The sequence below is a fragment of the Oncorhynchus keta genome, chromosome 34 (assembly GCF_023373465.1).
Source record: "Oncorhynchus keta strain PuntledgeMale-10-30-2019 chromosome 34, Oket_V2, whole genome shotgun sequence".
Lineage (NCBI taxonomy): Eukaryota > Metazoa > Chordata > Actinopteri > Salmoniformes > Salmonidae > Oncorhynchus > Oncorhynchus keta.
The window spans coordinates 44,034,219-44,052,739 of record NC_068454.1 but is presented as its reverse complement, the minus strand read 5'-3'; the positions used below and the strand labels follow the sequence as shown (position 1 = coordinate 44,052,739).

Sequence of the window (18,521 nt, the reverse complement as noted above, 5' to 3'; positions counted from 1 at the left end):
GTCTGTTTGTACACATCAATGTTCCCAGTCATGGTTAAACACGGTGGTTCGCACTTTCAGTTTTATGCGAACACTGTCATCTGTCCACAATTTTTGATTTTGATAAGTTCTAATCTTCACAGTGTGAACAACATCCTCTGCACTTATTGATGAACCCAGTCACCGAGTCAATGTACAGGTCAGTGGAACATTTTCCAGTCCGCATGATCAAAACAATCTTGAAGCATACAGTGGCAAGAAAAAGTTTGTGAACCCTTTGAAATTACCTGGATTTCTGCATAAATTGGTCATCAAATGTGATCTGATCTTCATCTAAGTCACAACAATAGACAAACATAGTGTGCTTAAACTAATAACACAAATTATTGTATTTGTCTTGTCTATATTGAATACATAATTGAAACATTCACAGTGTAGCTTTGAAAAATTATGTGAACCCCTAGGCTAATGACGTCTCCAAAAGCTAATGTGGAGTTCAGTCAATGAGATGAGATTGGAGATGTTGGTTAGAGTTAACTTGCCCTGTAAAAAACAGTTTGTTCACAAGAAGCATTGCCTGATGTGAACCATGCCTCGAACAAAAGACATCTCAGAAGAACTAAGATGAAGAATTGTTGACTTGCCTAAAGCTGGAAAGGGTTACAAAAGTATCTCTAAAAGCCTTGATGTTCATCAGGCTGCTAAGATGACTGCAAGAGCACAGCGCAGAATGCTCAATGAGGTAAAGAAGAATCCTAGAGTGTCCGCTAAAGACTTACAGAAATCCTTGGAACATGCTAACATCTCTGTTGACGAGTCTACGATACATAAAACACGAAACAAGAATGGTGTTCATGGGAGGACACCATGGAAGAAGCCGTACGTCAGAAGTTTGCAATAATGCACCATAATGCACCAAAATATTCTGTGGACAGATGAAACTACAGTTGAGTTGTTTGGAAGGAACACACAACACTATGTGTGGAGAAAAAAAGGCACAGCACACCAACATCAAAACCTCATCCCAAATGCAAAGTATGGGGGAGGGACTGCTTTGCTGCCCCAGGTCTTGGACAGCTTGCTATCATGAACAGAAAAAATGAATTCCTAAGTTTATCAAGACGTTTTTCAGGAGAATGTTAGGCTATCTGTTCGCCAATTGAAACTCAACAGAAGTTGGGTGATGCAACAGGACAACGACCCGAAACACAGAAGTAAAATCAACAACAGAAGAAAATACGCCTTCTGGAGTGACCCAGTCAGAGTCCTGACCTCAACCCGATTGAGATGCTGTGGCATGACCTCAAGAGAGCAGCTCACACCAGACATCCCAAGAATATTGCTGAATTGGAACAGTTTTGTGAAGAGGAATGGTCCAAAATACCTCCTGACCGCTGTGCAGGTCTGATCCGCAACTACAGAAAATGTTTGGTAGAGGTTATTGCTGCCAAAGGAGGGTCAACCAGTTATTAAATCCAAGGGTTCCCATACTTTTCCCATCCTGCACTGTGAATGTTTACACAGTGTGTTCAATAAAGACATTAAAACATATAATTGTTTGTGTGTGTTACGGTTCTCGTTTGTGGAATGACCGGACCATGGTGCAGCGCGGTAGGCATACATCATTATTTTTATTGATGACACCAAAAGCAAAATAACAACGACAAAAACGGAAGCGCACAGTTCTGTAAGGCAAAATAAACTATACAGAAAACAAGATCCCACAAACGCCCAAAAGGAAAATGACAACTTATATATGATCCCCAATTAGAGACAACGATAGACAGCTGCCTCTGATTGGGAACAATACTCAGCCAAAAACACAAAGAAATAGAAAACATAGATTTTCCCACCCGAGTCACACCATGACCTAACCAAACATATAGAATAATAAGGTTCTCTAAGGTCAAGGTGTGACAGTGTGTTATTAGTTTAAGCAGACTGTGTTTGTCTATTGTTTTGACCAAGATGAAGATCAGATCAAATTGTATGACCAAATTATGCAGAAATCCAGGTATTTCCAAAGGGTTCACATACTTTTTCTTGCCACTGTAGATTTTGATTGTTCAGAACAGTTACTTCCTATGGGTGGGGACAAGGAATGATCTGAAAAAATAACCTAAAAGATTTTTTAGAGTGCCTTGTTGACTTCGTTATTCGAGTGACAGCTGAATAAGCCTCTTGTGTGTTCTCTGATCTTCTCTCTGATAAGTATTTTTTTAATGAATTCCCCTAAAATACAATTAGTACGCTCCAAGCCCTTAGGCAAGTCTGCAGTTGGGCAAGTCAACATTTCAAACAAAGCTAATGAGTTGCCAGGGTGGTTGATAAATGTGCAGATACGCTATGAAGTGAATACGGCAAATATTAACAATCATATTAATGTGGCTGTATTCACAGGAATATAGCTTTAATTAGCCCTATCCCTTCTATGCGAAGTGTGTAAACTGGCAGATAAAATGTTATGAAACTATATCACTACATTGTCTCTACATCCTTATTAAAATTGTCAATGATGAATGTTTTCGGTTGGAAAGAATTGGCATTATAGCTAAAAGCTAACGAGTCACTGTTGGCATGTTTGTTCAACTTAGCTTTCTATCTTCACTACTATACTTATGAACATTACAGTATACAAATATATGCTCTCATCTTCGTTCTTTATTGCCTGGATGAATTCAAAGACAAACTGAGGGGGATTCATGTTATGACTCAAAAGATTAAAAAACCCAGCTTTTTTCCTGATGAACCCTGGCTTTGAAAAGTGGAGAAATTAAAATGGTTGAGAGTAGAGAGAACAGGGAGAGACCAAGTTAAGCAGGCACATTTTGTCATACATATACAGTTGAAGTAGGAAGTTTACATACACCTTAGCCAAATACATTTAAACTCAGTTTTTCACAATTCCTGACATTTAATCCGAGTAAAGATTCCCGGTCTTAGGTCAGTTAGGATCCCCTCTTTATTTTAAGAATGTGACATGTCAGAATAATAGAAGAGAGAATGATTTATTTCAGCTTGTATTTCTTTCATCACATTCCCAGTGGGTCAGAAGTTGACATACACTCAATTAGTATTTGGTAGCATTGCCATGAAATTGTTTAACTTGGGTCAAACGTTTGGGTAGCCTTCCACAAGCTTCTCACAATAAGTTGGGTGAATTTTGGCTCAGTCCTCCTGACAGAGCTGGTGTACCTGAGTCAGGTTTGTAGGCATCATTGCTCGCACACGCTTTTTCAGTTCGGCCCACAATTTTTCAATGGGATTGAAGTCAGGGCTTTGTGATGGCCACTCCAATACCTTGACTTTGTTGTCCTTATGGCATTTTGCCACAACTTTGGAAGACATTTGGGGTCATTGTCCATTTGGAAGACCCATTTGCAACCAAGCTATAACTTCCTGAGTGGTGTCTTGAGATGTTGCTTCAAAATATTCACATCATTTTACTTTCCTCATGATGCCATCTATTTTGTGAAGTGCACCAGTCCCTCCTGCAGCAAAGCACCCCCACAACAGGATGCTGCCATCCCTGCGCTTCATGGTTGGGATGGTGTTCTTCGGCTTGCAAGCCTCCCCCTTTTTCCTCCAAACATAACGATGGTCATTATGGCCAAACAGTTCTATTGTTGTTTCATCAGACCAGAGGACATTTTTCCAAAAAGTACGATCTTTGTCCCCATGTGCAGTTGCAAACCACAGTCTGGCTTTTTTAATGGTGGTTTTGGAGCAGTGGCTTCTTCCTTGCTGAGTGGCCTTTCAGGTTATGTCAATATAGGACTCGTTTTACTGTGGATATAGATACTTTTGTACCTGTTTCCTCCAGCATCTTCACAAGGTCCTGTGCTGTTGTTCTGCGATTGATTTGCACTTTTTTGCACCAACGTACGTTAATTTCTAGGAGATAGAATGTATCTCCTTCCTGAGCGTTATGACAGCTGTGTGGTCCCATGGTGTTTATACTTGTGTACTATTGTTTGTACAGATGAACGTGGTACCTTCAGGCATTTGGAAATGGCTCCCAAGGATGAACCAGACTTGTGGAGGTCTACAATTTTTTTTCTGAGGTCTTGGCTGATTTCTTTAGATTTTCCCATGATGTCAAGCAAGGAGGCGCTGAGTTTGAAGGTAGGCCTTGAAATACATCCACAGGTACACCTCTAATTGACTCAAATGAGCCCATCAGAAGCTTCTAAAGCCATTCCATCATTTTCTGGAATTTTCCAAGCTGTTTAAAGGCACGGTCAATTTAGTGTGTGTAAACTTCTGACCCACTGGAATTGTGATACAGTGAATTATAAGTGAAATAATCTGTCTGTAAACAATTGTTGAAAAAATTACTTGTGTCATGCATGAAGTAGATGTTAATAAGAAATGTGTGGATTAGTAGAAAAAATATTTTGAATGACTCCAACCTATGTGTATGTAAACTTCCGACTTCAACTGTCGATTCATATACTGTACAACCCAGCTCTGGCCAATAGTGACATTGGAGCATTATGGTCCTGTACCACAAGGCCTTGAAACCTTTGCTATTGAATGATGCAATCGTGGTTCCAAGGACATCTGAATACTCAAGAGTCCACATACTGTATACAAGACTTGGCTATACTAAACAATGGGAGAATCTAAACTGTGTGTAGATATTTATTTTTTATCTTCACAAGATTGGGGACCCTGGCCTTCACTTGAGAAATTTGCTGACGATGCATACAGTAGCTGGAAGAGATGTTCCAAGATGTTATCATAATACGGAATATAGATATGCACGCAGACCTACAGATCGTACATTTGTTTTTCAGGGGCACTTAAAATTCCAGATTGCAGTGACATGATTGCAATGCCCTCAAGATGTTGTAAGCTTGCACGTAATGGGATGTCTTGGTTGACTGCGCAACGTATTACAAACGTTGTTAGCTCAAAGTTTACTTTGATGTGTTTGTATGCTAGCACAGTTAATTTGCATAGCATTAGCCGCATAGTATGATGTTTCTTCCTCACTTCCTTGTGTATGTTCAGATTCTGCTCATCGCATGCTTCTCGAGTCTATCTATATGGAGTGGGGAGGAAGAGAGACAGGCACTCTTGGGTGATTCATTCAATCGTTTGGTGTCATCCAACTATACCCGCAGGTACAGCTAATCTATTAGCCTCCTGTCCACCGTTTGTCGAGTGTTAAGCGCTCTGCACACAATGGCGCTTTGTAGTCACCGAACAAAACCTGGGGCTCATTGAAAGAACCCATCAGAGGGCCATACATGCTCAGCCATGCGAATCGCCTGCAGCTCTCTCCCCATAGCCCGTTCAAGAACTAAAAATATTTCTTATTGAAGAGAGAAAAAACACAAGTAAACAACGAAACACATTTCATTTTGATTGGAATTAGCCATAGACTGGGAAAACATCTTAAGGTAGGCTATGTATGCACGCCGATGCAATCTCTCCCTCACGCACACAGGCACAACCACTCACTCACACAGACACTGAAACACACACACTCATTCAAAACTCTCATACCATTTCAGCTTGTAGCTAAGATGAAATGTAGGGAAACCTGACGCTGTTGATTTAGTAACACTTCTCATGGTGTCATCCCAGCACCTCTGTTCAATACATACAGTCAAAGAAATTTGTATTCCAACACACATCTGTGCATACTAAATCATTACCACATAATCTGTAGCTAAATGCTAGTGTCTCATTTACACCTGCTTGTACATGTCACAGTGTGGTTAACACCGCGCAAAACAATCTCTGAATATCATTAGCAGATTTATAACTGCTAGTACAGTATGTCATTGACTCTTTGCTATGTAGTAAGGCCTATATCTCTAGGCTTATATGTTGCTCATTTAAAATGCATTTGTATAGTTATTTAATTCCAGTACACTGCGTATCAGCATATTGAAAAAAATTGAAACATGTTTTACTGAGATACTAAAAAAAAAAACACGAGTGGTGGGTACATTGCATTTCAGATGTATTATGGACATTGATATGCAATCCTCATATGCACAACGCAATTCAAAATGCCATGGAGAGGCATGGTGTAACACGCCTTTTGATGAGCCCACTGATAACCGTACATGGTGAGAGAACAGATGCACCACAACTGTTCAGTTCACACTTCGGATACAGAGGGACGCTGGAGGGAGCCTAAAGGTATTTGCTGGACTGCAAGCATGGGACAAGGGAGACAGAGGAGAAGAGGGAGATGAGAGGGGGAAGGAAAACAGAGGAAAGGGACAATAGATCCAAAGAACAGGGGGGTGGGAGAGAGAGAGAGAGAGAGAAGGAGGCAAGAGAGGAAAGGAAATTTTGAAATTGAGAAAAAAAGGACAATAGATGAAAGAGAAAGGAAAAGCACTCTGTCTGATGCACACACACACTCACGGAGACACATACACAGGAGGTGAGTCTGAGGCTCTGTGACATGGGTGGCTTGTAGAACAGTAATTTATCAGGTTCTGAAGGCCACTGCAGACACATTTACTCAGTGTCATGAAAAAAACATGTTTCTGCCCAAGCCTGTCAACTATTCCCATATCCCTAGCCTTCCCTCTCTCCATAAAATGTGCTGTTGGCAGTGGTGAAAGTAACGTGTGCCACAAACCATGAAGTAAATATATTTTGCTCATCAATAAATGTGATTCTGTAATCCATTTAGAAAACCTTAGCTATAGTCCACCTAGACAAGTGTATTATGGTGACCTTAACCCAACGCCTAGCAACCTAGTCAAGAGGTTCAGACCTCATGGCTTAATGAAGTTAAGGTGTTGACTTGACAGTTGCTGGACCGGGATTCAAATATATTTTTACGCTGTAAAAACGGATCATATTGATAACATCGAATGCACATTACTTTTAATGGTGTTAATGAGTAGCAACATTTGGTAGCTCTACTTCCATTTAAAATACGAACATGTATGATTATTTATGACTTCATTGTAATGCGATAGAGTATTATGAATAACCTGGTTATATTGTATCAATGGTTGTTGTTTTCACAAACTTTTCTGTATATTTAAGTGGGAATCAACAACTTCACAATGATTGTGAGTAAATTGATGACAAATGAATATAGTGCTGGCAATCACACATGTCCGGTCGAGTTCATATTTCTCCAAGCCTGTTTTGGTTTGTGGTGTAGTGGATCAAACCACAGACAGCGTTGCAAATACCAATTCAGATAGCCTATGCGCCGGCGCTGCACCCATCGAGGAGAAGAAGCCAGTTGCGCGCATCATACACGACAAAAGAGTCAGTCGCCGAATACCCGGAGTCCACATATGCAACAGGGAGTTGCTGGAAAGACGGTCACTGCTTTATATTTTGGTTTGGTCGGTGTTTGCCAGGTGTTTTACATTTTTTGGGGGATAGGAACGGCTCGTGGGTTTTCAAGATGAACCAAACTGCCGGCGTTTCGCACCAAGTGAAATGCCAGTCTTCTGTGTCTTCGAAGGCTATGGCCAAGGTATGAACGTTATATCTACAAGGACAGGCAAACGTGAAGTTAGTTTGAAACATAATTGTTGCCGTATTAAGCTTGCGTTATTATGCTTGGGTTATTACGCAAAATAGCAAGAAGTTCCATGTGATCACCTCTATGAGAAAATGTAACTTTTTTTTGTGATGGAAAGATTTGCGAAAAGAGACCAGAACTCTTTGGCCTGGTTTAAATGATCGATCATGTTGATGTGTGGCTATTAACTTGACCTAATACTCTGTTTGGTGGCTGTTGTTGGTTTTTAGATGTGGTTGGGTTTGAGAAATGTTGCAGTACTACCACATAGATTAGGCTATATATTGAAGATTAATTTCACTTTATAGCAGGGTGTTGGATACTGTTCAGCGCGTTAAGCAAACATTTTGAAGCCAAATGCAAATATTTTGTTGGATAAAGAGCATTGTAGTTACACACAATGCTGCAGTACAGCAATTTAAAATTCAGATCACGTCGAGAGTAGAAGAAAGAGGGGGAAATATGCTACCAATATATTCCTTTGAAAAAAGGCATATCGATTCTACCCACCAACCACCCATTCACTTTCATGTTAATACAAAATATGACGACAAGCAGCGTTAATTTAGTTCATCCATCATACCCATAGGCTAATAGTAAATTGCCATTTAAAGCTTGACAGATTGCCGTAATTAGGCTACGTTTCTTTGGTGTGTGTGTGTATATGATGTCTCAAGGGAATTTGGGCCAGATGGACCTGTTGTTAAGAGTAACTCAATCAATGTTCATCAAGACCGTGCTCTGCGTCTTTTGGCAACTACTTGAGGAGGTCCCTGTCTCTCTTATGGGAATAAAAGTAAAGCAGAATAAATAGGTCAATTCTTTACTGGTTTAATTGTGCATCATTTCTCTCTGGATTACCGGGGAAATGCCACATTTGGGTCATGTTTTGTTGGAAGAAACTTTATTGATATTTCCCTTAAAATGCATGTATACATATTTTGGGAAAATGACATACAGTACAGAATAGAAATGTGCATGTAGTCGATTGCATGGATACATTGCTCACGGACAGCCCGTCTCACCACATACCTTGTTCATTGTAGTACGTGTTTGAAAGCTGAAACCCAATTTTCCCAGGCATGATGAGTGGCTTGTCTTAGGCTGTCAAATGTAAACAGGTTGTATCGTGAAGGCTTTGATTTCTTAGACATAGGATTACACATCGTGGGTCTTATATGCATACATTTTAGTCCATATAGATATTAGAGGGATTTCAAGCTCATAAAAATTGGTCGCACGCATGCTTCTTGATGGTATTGTATTTAGATTTGAGCCCGGATTACAGCGACACAACCCCTGCCACCAACAGTACTATTACCCTGTAATGGCACAGGCCAGGCCTGCCTACATAAGTGTTAGTCTTTTGCCATATATAATACCACATTAGCCACTCTCCATATAAACTGGATGCTTTTCTAAGGGCTAACAGTGATTCTGTGACTGAAGGTCAATCACTGACTCACGACTCGGTAAGTAAAGTTGGGTGTTGGCTCCATCGATGGCTTCATACTAAAACATCTGTCCATTGGCAGACTGCTAAATGTCCTCAGGGGATAGTCTAAATGATGCAAGATTCTCATCAACATTCAAACACATTACATACAATATATTAAGGTGGTATTGGAAATTGGTGTGAGTGAGTGAGAGAGTGAGAGAGAGAGAGCAGTTTGGCATGTGTCTATGTGTTGGTGGAAAGCACGTGGTGCTGAAATATTTTGAGCCTCACAGAGACAAAGCAGCGCTTGAGGACAGTGGCATGGTGCTGAAATGGGATGGAGCACTACGCTGACTGACTCATCCCTTTTGCATGTGAGGAAAGCTCAGGTGCAACCTGAATGGGAGTGAGACAGTCCAAGACAAACGGATCTCCACTGGACCTTGATGTATTGAAACATTTCAGTGAAAGATGGGTTACTTACTTTCAGAAAATCATGTTCCATATGGAGTGCTAGAGTACAAATTGTGCTGGGTTAAAATTGAGGGCACAACAGTATTTCAAACCCCAGGTAAAATACAGTGCCTTCGGAAAGTATTCAGACACATTCACTGTTTCCACATTTTGTTACAGCCTTATTCTAAAATTGATTTTAAAAAATCCCCCTCATCTATCTAAACACAATACTTCACAATGACAAAGAAAAAACGTTTTTTTTTTTTGAAATTTCTGCTAATTTACTAAAAATACAAAACAGAAATATCACATTTACATAAGTATTCAGACCCTTTACAAAGTACTTTTCTGAAGCACCTTTGGCAGCAATTACAGCCTCAAGTCTTCTTGTGTATGACACTACAAGCATGGCACACCTGTATTTGAGGAGTTTCTCACATTTTCTCTGCAGATCCTCTCAAGCTCTGTCAGGTTGGATGGAGAGCGTGGCTGCACAGCTATTTTCAGGTCTCTCTAGAGATGTTCGATTGGGTTCAAGTCCGGACTGGGCCACTCAAGGCCATTCATTTACTTGTCTCGAAGCCACTCCTGCGTTGTCATGGCTGTGTGCTTAGGGTCGTTGTCCTGTTGGAAGGTGAACCTTCACCCCAGTCTGAGGTCCTGAGCACTTTGGAGCAGGTTTTCTTCAAGGATCTCTCTGTCCTTTGTGCCGTTCATCTATACCTCAATCCTGACTAGTCTCCCAGTCCCTGCCTGAAAAACACCCCACAGAATGATGCTGTCAACAACATGCTTTACCGTAGGGATGGTGCCAGGTTTCCTCCAGACATGGCATTCAGGCCAAAGAGTTCAATCTTGGTTTCATCAGACCAGAGAATCTTGTCTTTAGGTGCCTTTTGGCAAACTCCAAGCTGGCTGTCATGTGCCTTTTACTGAGGAGTTGCTTTCGTCTGGCCACTCTACCATAAAGGTGGAGTGCTTCAGAGATGGTTGTCCTTCTGGAAGGTTCTCCCATCTCCACAGAGGAACTCTGTATCTCTGTCAGTGTGACCATCAGGTTCTTGGTCACCTCCCTGACCAAGGATATTATTCCCTGATTGCTCAGTTTGGCCGGGCGGCCAGCTCTAGGAAGAGTCTTGGTGGTTCAAACTTCTTCCATTTAAGAATGATGGAGGCCACTGTGTTCTTAGGGACCTTCAGATGGTGCAGACATGTTTTGGTACCCTTCCCCAGATCTGTGCCTTGACACAATCCTGTCTCGACCTCATGGCTTGGTTTTCTTTTCTGACATGCACTGTCAACTGTGGAATCTTATATAGACAGGTGTGTGCCTTTCCAAATCATGTCCAATCAATTTCTAAAAACCTGTTTTCACTTTGTCATTATGGGATATTGTGTGTAGATTGCTGAGGATTTAAAAAAAATACATACATTTTAGAATAATGCTGTAACGTAACATAATCTGGAAAAAGTCAGGGGGTCTGAATGCTTTCCGAAGGCACTGTAGCAGCAACTATCTCTTCATCTCATGCAAACATGTCCTGGATCGTACATTTGATCCAATTTACCATTCTGTAATACACAGTTGGATTAACTGTTAGGCCACCTCCGTTTCATACAAAAGATAATCTCCTTTCCAGTGCCTGATCTCCCCCTGCCAGTGTTTTGGATCTTAACCACCCTCTTTGATCCTCTAAAACACTCCCATGTCTTCTTCACTTCCTCTTTACACACAATCCAATTAAGAAGAGGCAGCAGATTGTTTGTGGGCTTTCACTCTCCGAGGCTCCTGCTGGGTTTACGAGACCAGCAAAGTCTGCGAGCAGCTGCGGCTCACACCATTCGGTCCTTAAAAGTGACAGGTCCACCCAAGCACAGATAGGGCAATAAACTGAACCGGCCCCATCAGAAAGCAGGAAGCCAAGGCTATAGTGACTGTAGTCATCTGGGATACCGCAACCATATTACTGATGAGGTGATAAGAGCACAAGAACGTTGTCCAATAGCAGGACTGGCTATCATATAGGCGTAGGGTACTATTTATGGTTTTACATCTCCTTCTCACTAAAGGGTCTTATTAGCAGTGTCTGTATGAAGTCGTAGTTTATTAAACAGTTAGAGGAACTGCTTGCATGCTTCTCGGCGCTTTATGTGTGAGCGTGATTGTATCAGACCTTCTGGATTTCTGTTATCTTGCAGGCTCTATGGGAAAGAAGACTGTTTTGGGCTGATTTTCCTTTAAGATCCAGAAATATAAGGCCATTCAAAAGTAGTTGAAATTTGGGTGAGTTAAGAGGATTGCACTCACAGCCACTTGCAAACGGAGAAATATTGAGAAAGCAATCACAACTCTCATGTCCTGTACACAATTCACTTGCAAGTTCAATAACCCAAACCTCAGCTATTTACTGTTTGAGAAAAAGCCATTATGAGTTTGAGAGAGCATTTGGGAAAAGTAATTGCATATCGGACAACCAATATTTATAGATGGTTAATTGAGTTTACATAGTGGGGGAAGTTCATTAATTAGTAATCATGCTCATGAAATAATTATAAATGATGGAACATATTTATTATCCATTAAACAAGCACAGCGAGAGAGAAAAATATGCCACACTCGTATTTCTGTAGTAGATTTGATGTGAACTTCATTGTACCATGTGGATATACAGTGGGGAGAACAAGTATTTGATACACTGCCGATTTTGCAGGTTTTCCTACTTACAAAGCATGTAGAGGTCTGTAATTTTTTATCATAGGTACACTTCAACTGTGAGAGACGGAACCTAAATCAAAAATCCAGAAAATCACAATGTAATGATTTTTAAGTAATGAATTAGTTTATCAAATATTTGTTCTCCCCACTGTATATAGCATATAATCACATTAAACCATTAGATAGGCCTATCTCTTTGGCTTTGGTATATTATCTTCATATTTTCATGTTTTTGGCGTTGTATGGGAATGATGCAGACGTGTGATGATGTGAAGTTGTACTGAAGGCTGGATGATGAAAGGTCACCGTGAGGGGAAGTAGTGGTTAATGGATCCTATAATGGAGGAGTGATGGAGGCCAGTATCTCTGAATAATGGGCTGATAAGATTGTGTAGGATTGAGGGTTGTAATGGGGGAAAAAAAGATAGGGCAGACTGGAGGGATGTGATGAACTAGGAATGATGAGTGAAGATGAATCAACTGTGGTGACCCAGCGGGCAAAACTGTTTGCAATGATGTCCTTATGATATGTGTTTTATGACGTCATGGTCAGGTTGTGTACTGGTTGTAAAAGGATGTTTTGTTAACTTGTTTTTAGCAACCAGAAACTATGTCTTAATCTGGTTTTAATCAGATTATCTGACCAGATAACAGGCAAAATATGCTGTCATAATAAACAATGTCTTTACCCGGTTACAACTAGAAAAATATGTAATTAAGACGTCATGGGACAACATTTTACTGGAGATGGTAGTAATATGGTAGTATTGTTCCGTAAAAGTATTATTTTGGTAGTATTCTTCTGTGACATTGGCATATTTCAAAGATAAAATCCACGAAACATGGATGAACATCCCGTTCGGACACTTTTAAAAGTCCAAGTATATACAGTATACTTGCCTATATAACATCTGCTTTTTCTCTAACCCACATGAGACACCCAAAGCACCTTGGATCTTGAATATCAGAGCCATCTTTCAACATACCATCTACCTTCATCTCTGCAGCTAGCTCTACTCCCCTGGTCCCGAACAACACCAATGGTGGGGTATTGAACCTCTGAGGCACTCCCTGTGCATTCTCTCCCCTTGCTAAGATCTATCAAATAAATTGTCTCGAAAAACTCCCAGCAACTGACGTGTTGCAGGCTGCCTGCTCGACAGCCATCCTCAGCATCTGATCGATTGCTCGAATTTGTCTCAAAAAGAATAATTGCATCACCGCTCCAGTCTGTGACTCTATAATTTATAGTCGGCATGCCAACTGATCTCAATATATTCTCTCCCCACAGTGCATCTCTCATTCTTTCTCATTCTCTCTATTCACTGAGGAATGGGTGATAAATGTGTTACTAATTTGTTTTTTGTTGTTGAGACACTGTCTGTTGTTCATTTGCATATCAGTGCCTATTCCCAAGAAGTGGCTTATTTGTCCCTATGTCGAAGATTACGCCTAAACCAATACTTGTTTTTTTTTTAAAACACGTCAGGATGTAAAATACCATTTGTCAAACTACTGTCTGACCGGTAGTAATCATTCTTTGGTTCTCTTGAGTTCTCACAACCGGTACTAATGACTTGAACCTTGAGGCTTTCTAGGCTTCCTATTCTTTAGATTCCTGAAGTATATTATAGCCTCGGAACAGAACTGACCATCCCTTAGGTGCAACTATTTTTTAGAGCCTGCGGCAAAGTGGACTGACGTGAATATGTTATGAGCTGGTAATGGGGGCCACTGTGTTGAGGTGTGATTAAAAGTTATTTATGAAATGCCAAAGCTTTGGACAGTTGAGCTGAGAGGTCTCTAATACCATTAGTTCTTATAATATGACACATATGAAGTTTAAAAGAGGGCACACGAAAGATACATTTGATAAATAATTAGACTTTACTTCGTAATATCTCCTCTTTACAAGCTTTTTACTTCAGTATTCTTAGTTTTCACCTCGGTAAGTTGTAATAGATCTGGTGTTTGTGTAATCTATTTGAATCTTAACTGGGCCGTCTTTGAAGATCTTTTTATACTCCCAACACGTTAGATCCCTTTGAAGAGGACTTATTTTGCCAATATTCCACTGATCATTTGTTATGCTATCTTTCGGATCTCATTTGTTATGGTGTCTTTCGGATCTCATTTGTTACGCTATCTTTCGGATCTCATTTGTTATGGTGTCTTTGGAGATTGTCAAACATGATATGGTGACATCTCTTGCCATGCATTTAGACTGTATGAGAGTAAAACGTCTCAACGCATTAGCTGGCTCTTTGTTTGAATCGAGTGATCCATCATGAGGTTGTCTTAAACGAGATTTAAAGTTTGACATAACTTGTAATAATAGTTTATGACAACTTATGTACTCAGACACTATCTCTTTGGTTAAGCACGAAGAAGGTGTCTGCGCAGAGAGCAGTGATTTTACATAAATGGGCATAATGTCGGCAAATTATGACATTACATGATATGTCATGTTAATGAGAACCTTATGGAGACATCATAACAAGACATTCAAATCCATACCTGGGTCAAAATAGCATTTGTTTCATTTCAACATCTTGAAATAGTTGGCCTGACGTGCTGGATAGGTGAAGTTTGCACTTTCAGGACCATTGGTACCATTGAGCCTGGCAAACTTAACCAAGCACAACTAAAGTTTTCAAAAGGAAACAAACACAGTACAATGTCAAGCCAGGTCTTTTTTTTTTAAATTAAAATTGTTTTAACAAAAATTCACACTTTCCAGAACATTTCTTGTGGCAGCTCCTCAATACTTTCTGATGTTGCCAATCCAGTTTGTGACTCTGTTGAGACAATGGAAATCTATTGATAATGTAAACCATGTATATTCCCCTTGCCTTTCCTCAGGCTCCTTTACTACATATTTAAATTGTGCAGCAGACTTCCACTTTCTTAAATGACTACCCCATCTCTGTACCCCACTCATATAATTATCTGTAAAGGCGCTCAGTCGAGCAGTGAATTTGAAGCGCAGATTCAACTACAGACTAGGGAGCTTTTTCAATGGTTCGCGAAGAAGGGCACCGATTGGTAAATGGGTAAAAAGCATGGTGCAGTTATTAACAGTGGTGGAATAAAAGTAAAAATACCTTAATAGAAAAGGACTCAAGTAAAAAGTGAAAGTCACCCAGTGTTACGTAACTAGGAGTGGTGGGTGCCCAGTCAGGCGCAGAGAGCAGAGGTTTAAGGAAAACCATATTTAGTCCGGTGAGAAAAGGTCATGCCAAAACAACAGGCGAATAAATGACCGGCCCAAAACAGGACACAAACAGTCCGGAAAAATACAAAACAGAACAGAGAAACAAGCCCACCCAAAAGCAGGCGGGCATAACAGGCTTAAATAGCCCTAAACCAAACCCCAAACGAGAAACAGGTGAAACCAATAAGACATAACCAACAGCAAAGGAAAAGGGAATCGGTGGCAGCTAGTAGACCGGTGACGACGACCGCCGAGCGCCGCCCGAACAGGAAGGGGAGCCACCTTCAGTGGAAGTTGTGACACCCAGTTAAATACCTCTTGAGTAAAAGTCTAAAAGTATTTGGTTTTCAATATACTTACTGTAAGTATCAAAGTAAATGGAATTGCTAAAATGTACTTAAGTATCAAAAGTAAAAGTATAAACCATTTCAAATGGTTTATATTAAGCAAACCAGATGGCACAATTTTTAACATTTTCTATTCATTTGAGGATAGCCAGGGGCACACAACAACACTCAGACATCATTTAGAAATTAAGCATTTGTGTTTAGTGAGTCCGCCGGATCAGAGGCAGTAGCGATGACCAGGGATGTTTTCTTGATAAGTGTGTGAATTGGACCATTTTTCTGTCAATATGTAACAAGTACTTTTTGGTGTCAGGGAAAATGTATGGAGTAAAAAGTACATTTTTTCTTTAGGAAGGTAGTGGAGTAAAAGTAAAAATTGGCAGAAATATAAATAGTAAAGTACAGATAACCCAAAGAATGACTTAAGTAGTACTTTGAAGTATTTTGACTAAAGTACTTTACACCACTGGTTATTAATTCCACTTTGGATGATGTATCAATACATCCAGTCACTACAGCGATAAAGCTGCCGGTCCTAACTCAGTTGCCGGAGAGGAAGGACACCACTCAGGCATTTCACCATGAGGCCAATGGTGATTTTAAAACAGTTACAGAGTTGAATGGCTGTGATAGGAGAACTGAGGACGGATCAACAACATTGTAGCTACTCCACAAAACGAACTTAAATTACTAAGTGAATAGAAGGAAGCCTGTACAGAATAAAAAAAATATCCCATAACATGCATCCTGTTTGCAATAAGGCACTTAACTGCAAAAAATGTTGCAAATAAATTAAAGATTTTGTCCTAAATACAAAGCATTATGTTTGTAACAAATCCAACACAACACATCACTGAGTACCACTCTTCATATTTTCAAGCATGGTGGTGGCTGCATCATGTTATGGGTATGTTTGACATTGTCAAGGACTATGGAGGGTTTTTTGGAAAAAAGAAACAGAATAGAGCTAAGCACAGGCAAAATCCTAAAGGAAAACATTGTTCAGTCTGCTGCATCAGACACTGGGAGACAAATTCACGTTTCAGCAGAACAAACACCTTAAACATAAGAACAAATATACAATGGCGTGGCTTACCAAGACAACATTGAATGTTCCTGAGTGGCTTAGTTACAGTTCTGAGTGAACCCGGCTTTAAAATCTATGGCAATAATTGAAAATGGCTATATAGCAATGACTAACAACCAACTTGACAGAGCTTGAAGAATTTCTTAAAGGATATTAGACACAAATGTGACCTACCGGCTCGATTTGGTCTCATGTAGCAAAGTAAAGTAAAGTAGAGACTCAGAGCTAGAAAATTGTATATCATACATTACACTTGAGGAACAATGAGAAAGTAATTCTGTTTTGAAAGTTAATTAACTTGTAATCTCACTTTTGAGAAAATGACCCTGGAATGTTCTGGTAAACCTACTGGAGAGCTCTTCTTTGTCTACATCCATTCAGCATTGTTCACACCCTCTTATGCCTTACCCCCACCCATCTCTTTAAGAATTCACATGTGAGTCCATGTACTAAACAACCAAAGATTTAAGACTAAAGTCAGGTTTATACTACGGGTGTGTTTGTAAATTCAATCTAGAGTGCCAGAGTGTGCTCAGAGTGCGCTCTGGGCTTTCGTAAACTCAGAGTGTTGTCAGATTGTCTGTTGGTAAATTCAGAGCCTTTCGCTCTCGGAGCATTCAGAGTGCACACTGGACTCTGGCCAAGGAGTTGACTAGCTTGCTAGCTACTTCCAGACGCTGGTTAGGCTGTTTTTTTCTGTTATCCAGAGCATTGGTGACTGTAACTATGCTGCTGGCAACAATTTAACTACAAATTTACCAGCTATGTCTATCAACAGTTGTCACAGGGACATCATGAACATTCTAATGAAATGGTTAGTGGAGTCTTTTTGCACCAAAGTAAGTTCATCTCTAGGAGACAGAACATGTCTCCTTCCTGAGCGGTATGACGGCTGCGTGGTCCCATGGTGTTTATACATGCGTGCTATTGTTTGTACAGTTGAACGTGGTACCTTCAGGCATTTGGAAATTACTCCCAAGCATGAATCAGACTTGTGGAGGTCTACAATTATTTTTCTTAGGTCTTGGCTGATTTCTTTTGATTTTGCCATGATGTCAAGCAAAGAGGCACTGAGTTTGAAGGTAGGTTTTGAAATACATCCACAGGTACACCTCTAATTCACTCAAATTATATCAATTAGCCTATTGGAAGCTTCTAAAGCCATGCCATAATTTTCTGGAATTTTCCAAGCTGTTTAAAGGCTCAGTCAATTTAGTGTATGTAAACTTCTGACCCACTGGAATTGTGATACAGTAAATTATAAGTGAAATAATCTGTAAACAAGTGGTGGAAACATGACTCTTGTCATGCACAAAGTATATGTCCTAACAGACTTGCCAAAACTATAGTTTGTTAACAAGAAATTTGTGGAGTGGTTGAATGTAACTTCCGACTCCAACTGTATATTAGTGTTCTATTTTCCCTAAAGCCCTTTTTTAAAAAATATATTTTACTTCCACTTTGACATTGCAGAGTTTTTTTTGCGTGAATCATTGACAAAAAAAAGTAAATTAAATCCATTTTAATCCCACTTTGTAACATTATAAAACATGGGAAAAGTCAAGGGGTGTGAATACTTTCTGGAGGCACTCTAAACTGCATGAAAATATTCAGGAGAACAGCCAGTACACTGCTCTTCTAAAGCTATGTTTATTCTGCTCACGCTATCACACAATGGAGTGCTGCAGAAAGACCACATGAAGACCACACAAAGAAAAAACGTGGACTTTCTCAAAAGTAAATATTTCTGTTTTGAATTGTTGAC

General features: G+C 40.0%; 1 protein-coding gene across 1 annotated transcript in view; it reads left to right on the top strand.

Moving 5' to 3' along the window:
• The first annotated feature begins 7,235 nt into the window (after positions 1-7,235).
• The window catches only part of LOC118367559 (inactive dipeptidyl peptidase 10-like), a 320,765-nt gene continuing 309,479 nt past the window's right edge, over positions 7,236-18,521 (top strand). The window contains exon 1 of the mRNA XM_052493923.1: positions 7,236-7,450. Coding sequence (XP_052349883.1) covers positions 7,379-7,450 — 72 coding nt within the window. The 5' untranslated portion in view covers positions 7,236-7,378. The remainder of the gene's footprint in view (positions 7,451-18,521) is intronic.